This window comes from Nelumbo lutea, chromosome 7 (genome assembly GCF_056320005.1).
Source record: "Nelumbo lutea isolate HS-2025 chromosome 7, American lotus-T2T, whole genome shotgun sequence".
Taxonomy (NCBI): domain Eukaryota; kingdom Viridiplantae; phylum Streptophyta; class Magnoliopsida; order Proteales; family Nelumbonaceae; genus Nelumbo; species Nelumbo lutea.
Genome location: NC_142690.1, coordinates 35,997,403 through 36,013,037, shown reverse-complemented (window position 1 = coordinate 36,013,037; position 15,635 = coordinate 35,997,403). Strand labels below are relative to the sequence as shown.

General features: G+C 36.4%; 1 protein-coding gene and 1 pseudogene across 1 annotated transcript in view; one reads left to right on the top strand and one right to left on the bottom strand.

The window, feature by feature from the left end:
* The first annotated feature begins 763 nt into the window (after positions 1-763).
* LOC148846091 (uncharacterized) lies at positions 764-1,996 on the top strand (annotated as a pseudogene).
* Positions 1,997-5,875: 3,879 nt separating this feature from the next.
* Positions 5,876-15,635, bottom strand: part of RECA1 (recA DNA recombination family protein) — a 39,501-nt gene continuing 29,741 nt past the window's right edge. The window contains exons 10-13 of the mRNA XM_088955672.1: positions 9,041-9,103; positions 8,868-8,944; positions 6,803-6,875; positions 5,876-6,235 (exon numbers count right to left, since the gene is read on the bottom strand). Of these exons, the coding sequence (XP_088811798.1) occupies positions 6,137-6,235; positions 6,803-6,875; positions 8,868-8,944; positions 9,041-9,103 (312 nt within the window). The 3' untranslated portion in view covers positions 5,876-6,136. The remainder of the gene's footprint in view (positions 6,236-6,802; positions 6,876-8,867; positions 8,945-9,040; positions 9,104-15,635) is intronic.

Genomic DNA, 15,635 nt, shown 5'->3' with positions numbered 1-15,635 from the left:
AGGGAGGGGGCGAACTCTGCTTCTTCCTCCTTGGTTGTTGATTGCTCTCTTTGAAGGCTGAAGCTCTCTTGGAGGATTTGATGATGTCTTGGGTGCTAGTCCACCCCCTTTATATAGACTTAGGAGGGAGTTGTCTCCTGCTTTTCTAATCTACTCCTATCTCTTAACTGGAAATCTTAATCTCTTTTATCCTTCTACTAATCTACTCCTATCTCTTAACTAGTAATCTTAATCTCTTTTATCCTTTTAGAAATACAATAGAAAATTGAATTTGACATGACTCTTTGATGTTTCTTATTCTTGCATTCGTATTGGGCTTCTTCAACGAATTGGGTCGCTGCAAGGCTTCTCCGCGAAATGGGCTTTAGCTGCGAACTAGGCTTCTCTACGAATTTTCTTAGACTTTGGGCCCGATTTCGACCTCGATGCAGTCCAAATCTATCAAAACTCAAAACATGAAAGTTGGGAGAGTTATGACCAGATTACTGCATGGCGCCGAAATTGTGCAAAATTACCCGATTAGCCTTTTTTTCACCTAACACCTTCTTTCATGCCCTAAATCAAAATGCAAAAATAGTGAGTCCAATTAGGTACTAATTAAGTATAAAATATTGAATATTGAGGGATAAAAATATGATAAATTTTATTCTCATCAGAAACCCAATTTAAAACTGATCTTACCTGATATGGAGACCACAAAACACAGTTCCCAAAGTGTTAGTTCATGCTCAATATCAATCCCAAAATCGGCCTCCAACCGAATATGGTGCAGTGTGTATATGAAACCAAAAACGACCTAAATATTGTATGGTGTGGGACCCACAAAGGTTTCATACAAGTTCATTTGGGTTCGGGCCTACTTCTAGAAGAGATTAGGCCAAATTTGTTGCTCAGGGTAGTGAGCCCCTGACCCAATCAACTTGGGCTAAGTTTGGGCCTAACATTTAACCTAAATCTTCATTGGATTCTGCCACCCAACAATGTGCTTCCTAATGTTTATACTTACACTCCTCTTTTGCAAGGTCTATGCAAGAAAGGGGAAATTCAAAATGCTAAAGATTTGATTGAGACCATGTGGAATAATGGTTGCCCTCCAAATACTGAAACTTACAACATCTTGATTGATGCGCTTTGCAAGTTTGGGAATTTTGGTGAGGTTGAGTCAATCTTTGAGGAAAACAAATCGAAGGGGTGGAAGCCAAATGCTGTCAGTTATAATATTTATTTGAATGGTCTTTGTAAAGTAGGTAGAGTCGAGGAAGCCTTTAGAAAATTAGAAAGCATGGTGCATGATGGATTATATCTCACCACTCAGATTCTTAATATCATTCTTGATTGCCTCTGCTATAATTTAAAGGTTTGTGAGGCAAAGAATCTCTTAGATTTGTGCCATGACTTAGGATGGGATGTGAGTTCTCTAAACTATAATACTGTGATGACTGGTTTCTATAAAGTTGGTCAATGGTTAAGCATTTTTCCACTTTTGACTAACATGTTAAAGAAGGGGGTTTCGCCTAACACTAGGACCATATAACATTGTGATTCGCAGTCTCTGCAAAGTTTGAAAGGTGAGGAAAGCAAAACATATGGTTGAGAGCAAATCACTTGGGCTTTACAGTGCAAGAAACATAGTTGAAGCTGATTACTTACTTTCTAGAATGACAACCAAAGACAAGATTGATACTGCTATGTCAGCTAATAGCATCTGGATTGGGATGCTCTGTAGAAAATGACAAGATACCATTTTGACAAGTGTCTCAAGAAGGGTTACCAACCTAATGTGATTTCATACTCTATTCTAATTGATGGATATATGAAAAATGGTCAGATAAGAGAAGGATTGCAGCTACTGGATAGAATGCTAGATCAGGGTGTGGTTCCAAATATTGCAGTGTATGATTCAATAATAAGGGCATTCTATAGCCAAGGTTTTTGCCATAGCAGCAAGATATTGCATACTCTGACAACGATTGATAAAATGCTTCAGAAGAGTTAAGCTGGTTATCATAGACCTGGAAAGAATGTCTCTTTGCATTTGGAGGTCTGAGCTCATGACAGGTAGTATTCCTCTTTGCTTTCATTTAGCATACATGTTAGCATTTTCTATACTTTCTATATGATTTTTTTTATAAAATAGCTTCATAATTTCTGAGTTTGGAAATTGTAGCTGTTACATTTTCGAGTGACTTCTTTTTTTTCTTACTTTGGGAATTACTTTCTTTCAGGAATTTAGTCTTATGCTCAATAGTATTACTTATGTGGCCTGATAAGCGGTTTTATATACATGCATCCTTACCATGGTAAGTCTGTTCTCACATATTAATTCTATCCATAGTTTCAATGTGATAAATAGGCATTTGTAAGTGGTTTCTATTTTTACCCCTTGTATAGTTGCATTTGAGATGGACCTGCCAACTTCTGATTGACAAATTTTACATCCGGCTTCTTAATTTACAAAGATGACATGATTGGTAACCATTGAAACTATAGCCATTTTATTTTATAGTTGCCTAGCTTCCCATAGGCTGACATTTTATCAAAATAACTATGCATTATGTGAGTAAAGTTTTTCTTTACAAGTATTTCCTTACATATGAAATATAAGATAAATAATATGTTCAAGAAGAGAAAATATGTGCAACATTCATTTAATCGGTAATATGTTGATGCTTCATTTTTTGATCATATGGTGATGCACAAGCTAACTCAACTTTCAAGGTATATTGTTCAAAAAAGAAAAAAATTTAATATCGACATACATTAATTTGGATTGGTCCAATATCCATTTTATTATTGCAAAAGCAAATGGTTTGGATTTTGATTGGAATTATTGGTTCCTATCAGATTAGATCAGATCCAATCCATTGACAGCCCTAAATGTCATCAAAGTAAGCTTCATTCTATTCTAAGAATTTAATTGCTTACCTAAATCTCATAAAGTTATTTAGCTCCAAATATCCAAAATTTACTGCTTTGGCCCTATAAGAAGATTTGGTGGACTCATGTTCCTCCTAGAAGTGGACAAATATATATAGAACAAAGCATATAGAAGTGGACAAATATATATTTCATAAGACAAAGGGTGACATCTAGAGAAGTGTGCCTACCATATGTTGCATCTAGTTTTCACAAAAGGAGTTGCAAGAAATAAACTTGAATATGATCTAGGCAAGTTGGGAATGCGTGGCATCTACTTCCAACTCAAGGGAGAGTTGAGATTCAACAATTTCTTATTATTTTCTTGTTTATAATCATTTGTTAGTGTTATTGGGCCCAAGGCCTAGTTGTGTTGTTTACTAGATTTGTTTTTATGTTATGAACAGTAGACACCCTATTAAGGGTGTTAGTCTTTGTAATGAGTCTTTTTTATGAGTATATAAGATAATGAGAGGGGTAGCCAGATTATTATTGGCTTCTCCCCATATCTTCTTCAACTCTCTCTTTCTCTCTTCTTTTTAACTATTATCAAATCATATTATTATTTTTTCTTTTCTAGTAATATAAAAGATAAGTTGAAAATCAATTAAACAAGAAAGTAAAAGAATAAGATCGGATAAAGGTAGGGAATATGAAAATGCACAATTTTTCAAATATTGTGAACAAAATGGAATAATACATGAAACAACAAATCCGTACACACCTGAACAAAATGAAATAACTGAAAGAAAAAATAAAACACTTAAGGAAATGTTAAATGCAATGTTAAAAAGTTCAAGACTACCTTCCAATATGTAAGGGGAAGCTGTTATGACTGCTTGTCATATACTAAATAGAATTCCCTCTAGCATATAGATTCCTAATTCTACAAACAGACTATAATACATTAGAGTTGAACACTATAGTTGAATCTAAAGATGCAGATTTTTTTTTGAGAATATGTTTCCAATGAAATGAAGGAATATAGAAAGGACAAAATAAATTAGGCAAACTAGTGAACAAACTAGTATAGGAACAAGAGACCTAGAAAAGGAACAAACTTAGGAGATGATTTCGTTACTTATTTGGTGGAGGATAATCCTAAAATGTATCAAGAGGCTACAACATTTATAGTTCATCCTTTTGAAGAGAAGTTATTGATAGTGAGCTAGAGCCAATTATGGCGAACCATACTTGGGAATTGGTAGACCTACCTCTAGGAACTAAAATTATTGGTTATAAGTAGATGTTTAGGAATAAACTAAAACCCAATGGAATAATAGACAAATTCAAGGCAAGCTTAGTAGCAAAGGGGTATAAACAAAAAGAGGGTGTAGATTATTTTGACACCTATTCTATGGTAACAAAAATAACAACCATCAAGGTCCTAATTGCCATAGCTTCTATATATAAATTATTTGTACATCAAATGGATGTAATTTTCTCAATGGGGATTTACAAGAAAACTACTAACAAATAGGGGTGTCAGTTTTTGGGTTGGACTCCGTCCAAATCAAAATCAATTTGTGGATGGATTAGACAAGCCAATATAATATATTGAATTAGACCAGCCCAAGTTTAATGGTCTAAAGTATTTATTGGATTGGATTGGGCCTGATCCATCCATAATGGATTAATATTGGATTGGGTCAAATTGAACCAATATTCAATCGACTAATAGAAGAAAAAGAAATACAGGTTTCAATGGACCAAGTTTGGGTTGGAATCGATCTAAATTAAAATCAATATGAATAGATTAGACAGTTCAGACATTAAATTGGATCAAAACAAAATGACTTATATTGGATTGGACCAAATCCGGTCCAATTGACACTACTGACAAATAATAGATATTATAGAGAAAGGGAAAGATCTAGAGCGGATGAAAAAATAAACATTCAAATTGGAGTGAATTCAAAATCAGTGTTGAGCTGTCAACTGTAGGATCGGAATCAGAGTTGATGCATCATGCATGTTGAGATGCAGGACAATCCCGGTGTCAGGTGGATGGATTCCAATATAACGGTTGACTTTGCTTTGTTCCTTAACTTTTATATTTAATTAAATGAAGTAAAGAAGTTGGTATTGAAAGATAGATGGAAGATTGGAATGGAAAAAATCGGAGGGGGAGAATCGAGATTATGAATGGACAACTGGGATTTGGACGGACATTGAACATACGAATTATGTGATATGTCCACTCCAATCCGAAATAAACATTGGACATTTGATTCTGGACTGGTCCATCCACTCCGTACAAGTGGGATTTGAATTGGATGGGTTCAGTCCCAACTTGGTCCATTGACACCCTTTAACCGTAGGGGTGCCTTCATACGGTGGCCCCTTGGTAAATGATCATCAGATCAACCTCTCACTCCATCATCCACTTCCACTATGGACACATCTACTCCATCTTCTAAAACAATGGATGCCCACTCCTCTCCCTTTATGGAAACTGCCACTTCTATTACTACAGAATTTGGTTCACCGACTCCCAAAATACCTTCCACAGTTCCACTGATTCCATCTTGGCAATCTATTGAGAACCAGCCCATGTTGACTAGGCTGATTCTCTGTAGATTGCCAAGAATCACTCTAATGGCTACTTGTTCACATAATGATATTAAAGCCATGTGCAGCACAAGATCAAGGTTCAAAAAATTGTTACGTATCAGCCCGTATCGGGCCCTTCCCAATACACCCCTACAGGGGTTGTATCGGGTCGGCCTCCAAAATCAGAAAAAAAAAAAATGTGGAACTAAAAAAAGGGGGCAGATACTGGCCGATACGCCCGATACTTTGAACCTTGCACAAGATATCCTGTTCCTCTAGTTCTGTTGCATAATGTGGATTTTATTGAGACTACATGCTTCACAACTATCAACAAGGATCCCAATCCCAAATGGCGAGAGGCAATACTAGCAAAAAGAAAATTACAAAATAGCAGAGAATCAAAACATTCAAGGCAAAAATAAATGATATATTTCTAACTTATAATACCTTTTTCTTCAATTGTACATCATTTAGTTTAACATACCAGTTACAATAAATAAATTGGATTTTCTATCCATCAACAATATCTCCCAACCCACCCAAATAGACTTGATACGCTTAAATCACCACAACCAGCACTTAAGTTTCCAACCAGTGCTGTCCTCCCAAGTCAAATGAGACCTGCCTGAAAAGAAAATCTGGAGAACTATTGGATTTTTCCGTTTTATTATGTTTCATGAAACATTTCATCTTCACTTGGTAGCGACTGCTTGATGTATGTGGGGCTTGCTAGTCCGCTTCCTTCTGTCATCATCGACCGAACTGCCTGCACAACAATATCTTTTTTTCATGTTATCCTTGAATAGATGGTAAAGACAACAAGTATACACTTTCAAACAAGGGAGTGGCTTGGATCCGTGGAAACAGGGAAGTATTCTCTGATACACAATAACTTGCCACCTGTTGTAGGGGCAACTCAAGTACACCAGGAATCAGTAGAAAGACACAGTTGCAACTCAAAAGCCATCCAAGATTCTTGAGCTATATCTAAATAAGATTGAAGTTTTGACCACATCCAGATCTAAACAGTAAAAGCAAGAAAGACACAGCTGTGTAATGCTTCAAACTGAATTTAGGCCCAGCTAAATTCAGTTTGAAGCTTTAAGTCTCAACTGGCCATGCAAGAATGACCATCTTTTCTTTATCTTGGTTTAAAAGGATAGGGATGTAAGTACCTCTCAATCTTTCCATATTTGTTTATACAGATTACAGATAAAATTGGATTAGTGGCAGATCAACATCCAGTAGGCTAATCAAGTGATTAACCTCTCCTTTGTCAATATAATTGCATCTGCTCAGATGTTATTTAAATTAAAAGAAATAAAATCTGCACCTTCTCTATTTCATTGCTAATGAGAGGGGTCTCTCTCAAGAATTGTAGAGCTCTGTCTCTACCCTGTCCCAACCTGCTCAAATATTTAAAAACATGAGACCCAATAACCAGCAAGATCATAAAACCATGCATTGAAACATCTAAAAGCAAGTCTTTACTTTCTATCATTTCCATGTGTGTGAGAAACAGAGCAATGGTCCATGATACAGAAAAAACATAACAGAAATTCCCAGTATTCAGCATCTTCCAAGTGGTCAAGAAAATTTAAGTTACTATAGAGATCGTATTGCAAATTATAAATTTTGTGCTTGATCCATCCAGTGCATACATCTGGATGTTTCTTTACAGATTTTGTGAATAATTTTGAGAGGAAACTGTTAGTAGGTTAAACATGAAAAAATCTTGCTGAAATCATGCAGGTTACCCAGTAAAGCATAAAAATATTGCCCCAAATGCCTAAACCTTGACAAAACATTGCCTAGGTGTTTTTTGCACTTCAACATGGTGCTTCCAAAAGGGACAACACATATCAAAAACCAAAAGAGGCATTCCTAAGAGATAAGGCATAAAATTACATGTTATTTCCATACAAGGAATACCATCAAAGTGTTATTGAAGGATGCACTTGGATACATTAGGGAAACTCCTACAAATCCCACAACTACATTAATAACACTAAATTTAAGGTTGAAATAACCATGAATAAGATCTAGTAAGAAATGCATACTTTAGTTGTACATATGAAGAAATACATAACAATCAATAATTCAATATACCAACATATGGAGATATCATACATCTTCATTAATAATGCATCAATCAAGAGTCCAAGACACATATTGCATTGATTCTTACAAATTATTACATGCCTGAAGCCATTATTTAAGTTCAATTATCAATTAAGAAAATTACAAAAATATATAATTAACTTAAGACGTATATTAAATTCATAAGAATGCGGAAGATCCAAAACATAAATCATGTGCAACTATTACAGTTAATTACTAAATCAATTGTTTTCTATTTTATTAATTTTTATATTAATAAAAAAGTAAACTTAATCTTAAATTCTCAAATGTTTTCTAAACAATATTTTTATTTTTCCAGATAATAAATATGTTCTTATTTAATGTAAACTAAAATATCAGTTAATAATTTATAAAAATATATAATCTTAATTAAAAAATATCAGATCTATTAGAATTTCTATGATATATATTATATGCGAATTCATAAATTTTAATTACTAAAATAATTATTCTATTATTAGTATTTTTATTTCTATAAATTTTCCAAAAATAAAAAAAAATTACTTGATATATTCATATAAAATATTACTATTTAGATCAATTGTGCCCCCAAGTCAAATGAAACTATGTTATTTTACTCATTAGCATGACATGGGAAGATGGACTAGTGTATGACCATACTTCTGATTCAGGTGACCTAGGTTCAAATCTTACTAACTGAAAGTTGAAATTTTTATTCTGTATTTAATAAGGAGAAATAAATGGCAAGATTTGAAAATCTATAATTAATGGGTGTTAATGGTGGTAATTAAGGGGTCTAATTTGAAAATTGACATGTAAGAAGACCATAATTAATGGGGCTAATGGCGATAATAAATAGACTGGAAATGGGTAAAACACAACTAATGGCACAATTAATGAGGCATGATTTGAATTTCACAAAAAAAAAAAAAAAAGAAAAACAAATGGTTTGTATCGGCCCATATTGGTTTGTTCCAGCCAATACAAACTTATACAAGGCCAATACAACTGATATTTTGTGGCACAAGTGGAATAACTGGCACCATCTTGATTCCACCTGTTTTGCATATCAAGTGTCCAGGATACTGATATAACATGTCCATATTGAAAACGTTGGTTGCACTGATACCTATTTTAAATTTTTAAGTGAGCAGTATTGATTGGACTGATATTTAAAAGAGGATATATTGAATGGTTAACATCAAGGAGCAAACATGCATATCAAGTAAGAGAAACCTTTCACCCTTGTAGAATGTAATGCTGTAATAGATGATTGGTTAGCTTATAAGACAAACCTATGTTCCCCATAGCTGTACCAGGAACCCTTCTTTACCACAACATCCATCATTTCAGCACAATCCAATATGCAACCCTGCAATCCAAATCAATCAGACCAGATATAGTATGGTTTGAAGTTGCAGACAGAAAAAAAAAATATATATTAATATTTCTTGATAACGAAACTGACCAGTTTATTTACACCTTCTCCAAATATGATGTCAAATTCTGCTTGCTTGTAGGGCCTTGACACCTATACAATTAGCTAGTAAGAAACAGATCTTAACATTTATTTTTTATAGGTATTAGTAAATTTATTGAATATGAACAAAAAAAATTGAGTATGCTGAGGTGTATGTAAAGGAACAATAGGTAATTTATGTGTATTTATACATGCCCAGTTATCACCATATGGTAAAAGTGGTAGAAGGGTGTACGCCTCCAATATATTTCATCTAATAAAATAAGTGAGAGGATAGCTTGACATTCTATTGACCTACCTACATTTCCTGTTCTCCTTTTTCTCTCTTCTCTACTCTTATTGTTCTTCAACTCTAAGGCAATAATAGCTGCTAAAAATAATCTCCACATAATCCTAGTTCGTATGATACTGTCCTGATTATAGAAAGGATTCTTCGCCACCAGTGACCTGCTCACATCAGCAGTCGTACAGGCATGTAAACTACATGCCTCCGCTCTCAATGAGCCCCCCACTCCTATTGGTCCTGAAAACAAAGCCACAATTCTTCCATTTTCGTCTCTGAAAACTCCTATACCTGAAGGGCCCGGGTTACCTCTTGAACTCCCATCAAAAATTCAATTTCACTCTTTGTTGTGTTGGTGGGGGACCACAATTCCTGCACTATAGGTTTCATGGAAGTTGTAGAAGCCACCACTTCCCAATTCCTGTAAATGTCCTCAGCTGAGAAGTCTTTAAACAAATCCAAAATTTTCAACCAATGAATAGTCATAATAATTATCCTTTCTACAATTGCCTCGCACTTCTCCACGCCTTTAAAGATTCTATTATTCCTTTCTTCCCAAACTGACCATAAGATAGCTACTCTTGTGGCTCTCCACATTAATCTTCCACACCTCTTTGGTTGCCTGAAAAAGCTTGGGTCAAAAAGGCTTGCCACATCTGGGGGAGGTGTCCACCTACAACCAAAGATAGAAGAGAACCAAGTCCAAATAAAGCATACAAATGGACAAGAAATCAATAGGTGTGTGATCGTCTCACCAGATCCCAAGCAGAGGCTACAAACATTTGGCCTTTTTCTTTGCAACAAATCTAGAGTATTGATTTTTTGGATAACCACCTCCCAACAAAAAGCCAGAACTTTTAGGGGTACAAGCTGACACCAAATATCCTTTGAAGGAAAGCTCCGTACAGAGTTTGATGATTGAATGAGGATATCAAAAAGAAAGAGCAAGTGAACACACCAGAAGGGGAAGGTTTCCAAAGAGATTGTCCACACAAGATTGATCCAGGTAAGTTGACCCTAGAAGTTTAATTAATTCATCCACCATTGTCATTTCCGACTCCCTTAGACCTCTCCTCAAACCCAAGTCCCAAGAGTTATTAGTAAAGACTGAAGAGATCACTTTTCTTTTATTTTTAAAGAGTGAATAAATAAAAGGGAACCTTTCATCAAGGGGAGTGTCTCCAACCCAAGCATCTTCCCAAAATAAGACCTTATTTCCTGCACAAGCATCAAATTTGACATAAGGAATGAAGGTAAAATACCATGAATAGCTTTCCAGGGAGAGCACTGGGAAATCCCTGGGTCGACTCCTGCATCCCAACCATTGTCGGCCAATCCATGAATGCTAATAATTACTCTATGCCAAAGTCTGTCATGTTCCAAAGGCAATCTCCACAACCATTTCCCCAATAATGTTGTATTTCTTAGCCTAAGATTTCCTATTCCTAGTCCCCCTTCGTCTCTATTTCTAGAAACCACCTCCCACTTCACTAGGTGGTCTCTTTTGGTGTCTCCTGGTTTCCAAAGGAAGTACCTCATAATCTTCTCTAGCTGGTTTGCTACTTTCACCGGTATCCTAAAGGTAGATAGGAAATACACTGGTAAGTTAGCCAACGTCAACTTTATCAGGGTTATCTTATCTCCCAAAGAAATGTAATTTCTCTTCCAATTCGCAAGTCTCTTTGTAAATCTCTCAATCACTGGGTACCAGAAACTATCCATATTAGGATTTCCTCCCAAAGGTAGTCCTAGATACTGTAATGGCCAATCTCCTATCTCACACCCCAATATTCCAGCTTATCGAATCACCTCTTCACTCCCTAAGTTTACTCCTGCCACACAACTCTTGCCCCAATCTTTAGGTTAGAGGTCCTCTCAAATTTATGGACTATCCTTTTTAGGTTCATGAGTTCTTTAGTTTTCCCTTCACAAAACATAATAATGTCATCTGCAAATTGTAAATGTGTAACCACCACTTCATCCCTTCCAACTCTCTAGCCTCTAATCATATTGTTGGCATCTTCCCTTATGATCAACTCACTCAACAAATCAGTTACCAGAGTAAATAAGAAGGGAGATAGAGGATCTCCTTGTCTTAGGCCCCTTTTGGCAGGAAAAAATTCTCTTGCTGCTCCATTTACCAGAATTGAAAAATGACATGAAGTAATGCAACCCTTCACCCATTTACACCATCTCTCTCCGAAACCCCTACGCTTAAGAATCTCCAACAAAAACTCACAATCCACCATGTCATAGGCTTTCTCTAAATCTAGTTTGCACACCGGTCCCTTTGATTTTTTCCTTCTTCTAACCTCTACACATTCATTGACAATAAGGATTTGATCAATTATTTGTCTTCCAAACACAAAAGCCCCTTGATTTGGAGAAATCATCAAGGGAAGAACATATTTTATTCTTAGAGCTAAAACCTTGGAAATGATTTTGTACATGCTACCTATCAGACTTATGGGCCTAAAATCCTTCGGTTGAATTGCATCCACTTTCTTTGGTATCAAAGTGATGAAGGTTGCATTTGCACCTGAGTTAAATTTGCCCCTCTCATGGAACTCATCAAACACCTCCATCAAGTCACCCCAATTATTTCCCAACAATCTTGATAGAAAGCCATCGTAAAACCATCAAGTCCTAGGGCTTTTGATCTCGCCATTGAGAAAGCCGCATTTTTTACTTCCTGAACCTCAAATTTCCTTTCCAAGGAGTCCAACAGCTCTTTGTTCCCAACCCCCCAATCCAGGTCAGGATATTGAGATCAAATGGAGAGCAATACTTCGCTGCAATCTATTAGGATACTGCAATTTATCAGGATGTTCATATCTAGCTAATCATCTGAAGTAATTTCAAGTGCCAACCATCTGCGGTGGTCACAATCTATCAGGATGTTCATTGGAAGGGAAAGTTTGGTTATCATAATGGAAAGTCCAAGGAACCAGATGAAGATCCTGTCCATTATATGTTGGAGTTGGAGAATCTTATGAATATGTCCCTATTGCTGGATTCAATGCAACCTGATATCTTTAGTTGTTTCTTTTTCTTAAAATGGATTTGGAGATTAAGCATGCAGTTTTTAGAAACCTATTTTCAGGTAAAAAAACTATACCAGGATTTATTAGCTTAGCCAGAAAACCACTCACCATCACCAGGGGGAGAGGACCTTGGCTAATTAGTTTGCATCATTGAGACGTATGTGGAAGGAACTAGATTATTATGGTTCCTATACACCTATGTGTAAGGCTGATTTTGCTACATATAAAAGCAAAGTGGAAAGAAGTTATATCTTTGAGTTCCTGGCTGATTCAAATCAAAATTTGAGATGGTGAGAATACAGATCTTAAGTAGAGAGGAACTCCCCACCTTGAACCAAGTCTATGCTCAAGTTCAAAGTGAGGAGAGTAGGGGAATCACAATGGAACATTATGAGATTCCTACTTTTGAGAAATCTGCTTTGGCTACAGTTCCACTAGAAGGATTGACAGGATAAGGGATCCAAAACTGATAAGGAGAAGACGGAATGTACCTACAGTGGTAAGGATTGACATGACAGGGATCACTATTGGAAATTACATGACCATCCTCCTGGATTCATCAAAAAGGGAAAGAATTATTCTGCCAACAAGTCTACAACATATTCCTCTTCTCAGTCTTCATCTAGTTTGCCATCATCCTCATCTCATTTCAAGGTGTATCCCATGAAACATCTATTGGGAGTTCTAAGAGGCTGGTTACTATTCCAGTATTCCCAAAGAAGAATTAGAGACGCTTCACCAAAAGGCATCTCAAATGGAGAGTGTTACAACCTGAGAATAAAGGGAGAAACAAGGAGAAAAAGAAGGAAAAAAGGTAGAGAAAGCTGTCTTGTACAGTAGAGAACAAGAAGAAAGTGAAATGAGAAAGAAAAAAGGTCTAAAGGAAGAAGATAAGAACCATTCTCTTCTCCTTGTCGACCTGCACTGTTATTCACTTCTTTAAAATATGCAAAAGTACAAAAATTCCCTATCAAGTGATTCTTAACAAGGGAAAATACAATGCTATGTCAAGTGACTAAAATGCCCCTTACAGGCATACATTTCAACACTCCCCCTCAAGCTGGAGCATATATATCATAGAGATCCAGCTTGTTACAAATATTATCCATCCTAGTATGGCACAAGCTCTTGGTAAACAAATCTGCCAGCTGATTTTCTGAGTTGATATAAGGAGTAATAATATCACCATTTACCACCTTTTCCCTTACAAAATGACAATCAACTTCTATATGCTTGGTCCTCTTATGGAAGACCGGATTGGAAGCAATGTGAGTAGTAGCCTGGTTATCAAAAAACAACTTCATAGGCTTCCCTATAGGAATACCTATCTATTGAAGTAGATATTTCATCCATATCAACTCGCAAGTGGTGGGGGCCACTGCTCCATACTCAACCTCAACACTACTCCTAGCAACTACACTTTGCTTCTTACTTTTCCAAGTAATGAGATTACCACACAAAAAGGTATAGTACTTTGTAGTAGGCCCCCTATGGACCCTATCCATTAAGGAACCTACCCAATCAGAATTGGAATATCCCCTCTATGGTTAAATTTCCCCCTTTCTTGTATAGTAACCCCTGGGCTGGAGAACCTTTCAAATATCTCAACTCTTACAATACCTTCCCATTGAATGACTGTAGGATTCTGCATGCACTGACTCAAAACCCCTACACTGAAGGAGATATTCGAATGAGTGATGGTAAGATAAATCACATTGCCAACAAATCTTTGATACCTTCCAGGATCACTGAATGGCTCCCCCTAACTATTAGCCATTTTAACATTAGGATCCATAGAGGTCTCAACTGGTTTGGCCCCTCAAAGACCCATCTCATCCAACAAATCTAAGACATACTTGCATTGTGACAAGGAGATTCCCCACTTTGAGTGAGCTACCTCAATACCTAAGAAATACTTCCTTTTGAAGATAAAGGAAAAATTTTAATAAACAGAAGAAGATACAAGAAAGGTGATAAGCAATCACCCGAGAGGAAAACAACACTCCAAAGAGAACGCAAGTGAAGTTGACAAAGGCCCAAACAAACAAACCCACACCAGAAAATGAAAAACAAGAACAAACAAAAACAAAACCTTGACCCTAAACCAAAACTGACACTTGCAAGAACAACAAACCCACACCATGTACCCAACCACACAAAGGAGTCCCGATCAATAACTTTTCTTACCAGTTTTTTGAAAGCAGTCTTCTATTCATTTTCTGACTGATCTTTTGGGATTTTGACGAGCTTGTTAGGTCCTATGCCAAACAAACCTCCTTTTATCTGTGCAAAAACCTTAGAAATCAGGATCTGCTGTTGACTTTTTCTATTCTTTTGAGTTCTAAATCTTCTAACTGTATTTAGAGCTCCCATGGCTTCTTCCAACCTCCCCACCGACTTCTGACCCCTATCTGAACCCACCACCTCTCAAAATTTTCTTCAGGCTTCTTGATAACATCCCCACAACCTCCAGCAAACGCTTTCCTCTCTTGAATGAGTGAGTTACCCGATTTGCAGTCAACTACTGGAGCAATCGGTTCATCTTATCAGCAAACGCTTTCCCTTTCCTCCACAGACCTGAATGCTTCCTTTACCCCCCTTTACCCAAGAAAAACAGCCCGAAATTTTTCTAACTACCTCATGGATCTCATCCAGCATCGGTTCATCTTCACTATCCTCCCCTAAATTAGCTTTCAACCCCCCCTGCTTTCTTCTAAGGGAAAATTTCTACACTTTTTCCTTTTGTATGTTCTTACCCCACCCCAATCTCCCACATCTCTCTTGAGACCCAATATTACCTATGCCATGAGTGTAGTCTGCAAATGCATGCCCCCAAGACCATACAAGCTGCCCAAGGTGCCTAAAATTATCATTCATCACTAGACTAGAAAGGGTATAATGTTTTCTAATCATGGACATCTCAGCATTGAAGTATATAATGATATTGATTGAGACAAATTGGTTACTGACAAGATATCTACTTCAAGTTATTCTGCATTTATGTGTGGCAACTTCGTCACGTAAAAAGAAATTAAAAAAGAAAAAAGAAAAAACTTGGCCACATGACTCAATAAGAAACAACCTGGAGAGGCAAGATCGAGTGCAGAGGCTGAACTCAGATCTATGGCTTAAGACACTACTTGCAGAGCTAGGCTTTGTTACTGATTGACCTGAGTTTGTACTATCATTGAGGGTATCAAAACTGATAATAAGCTGGTTAATAAATGAGGAAAAAGTGATTTGGATATATAGAAAT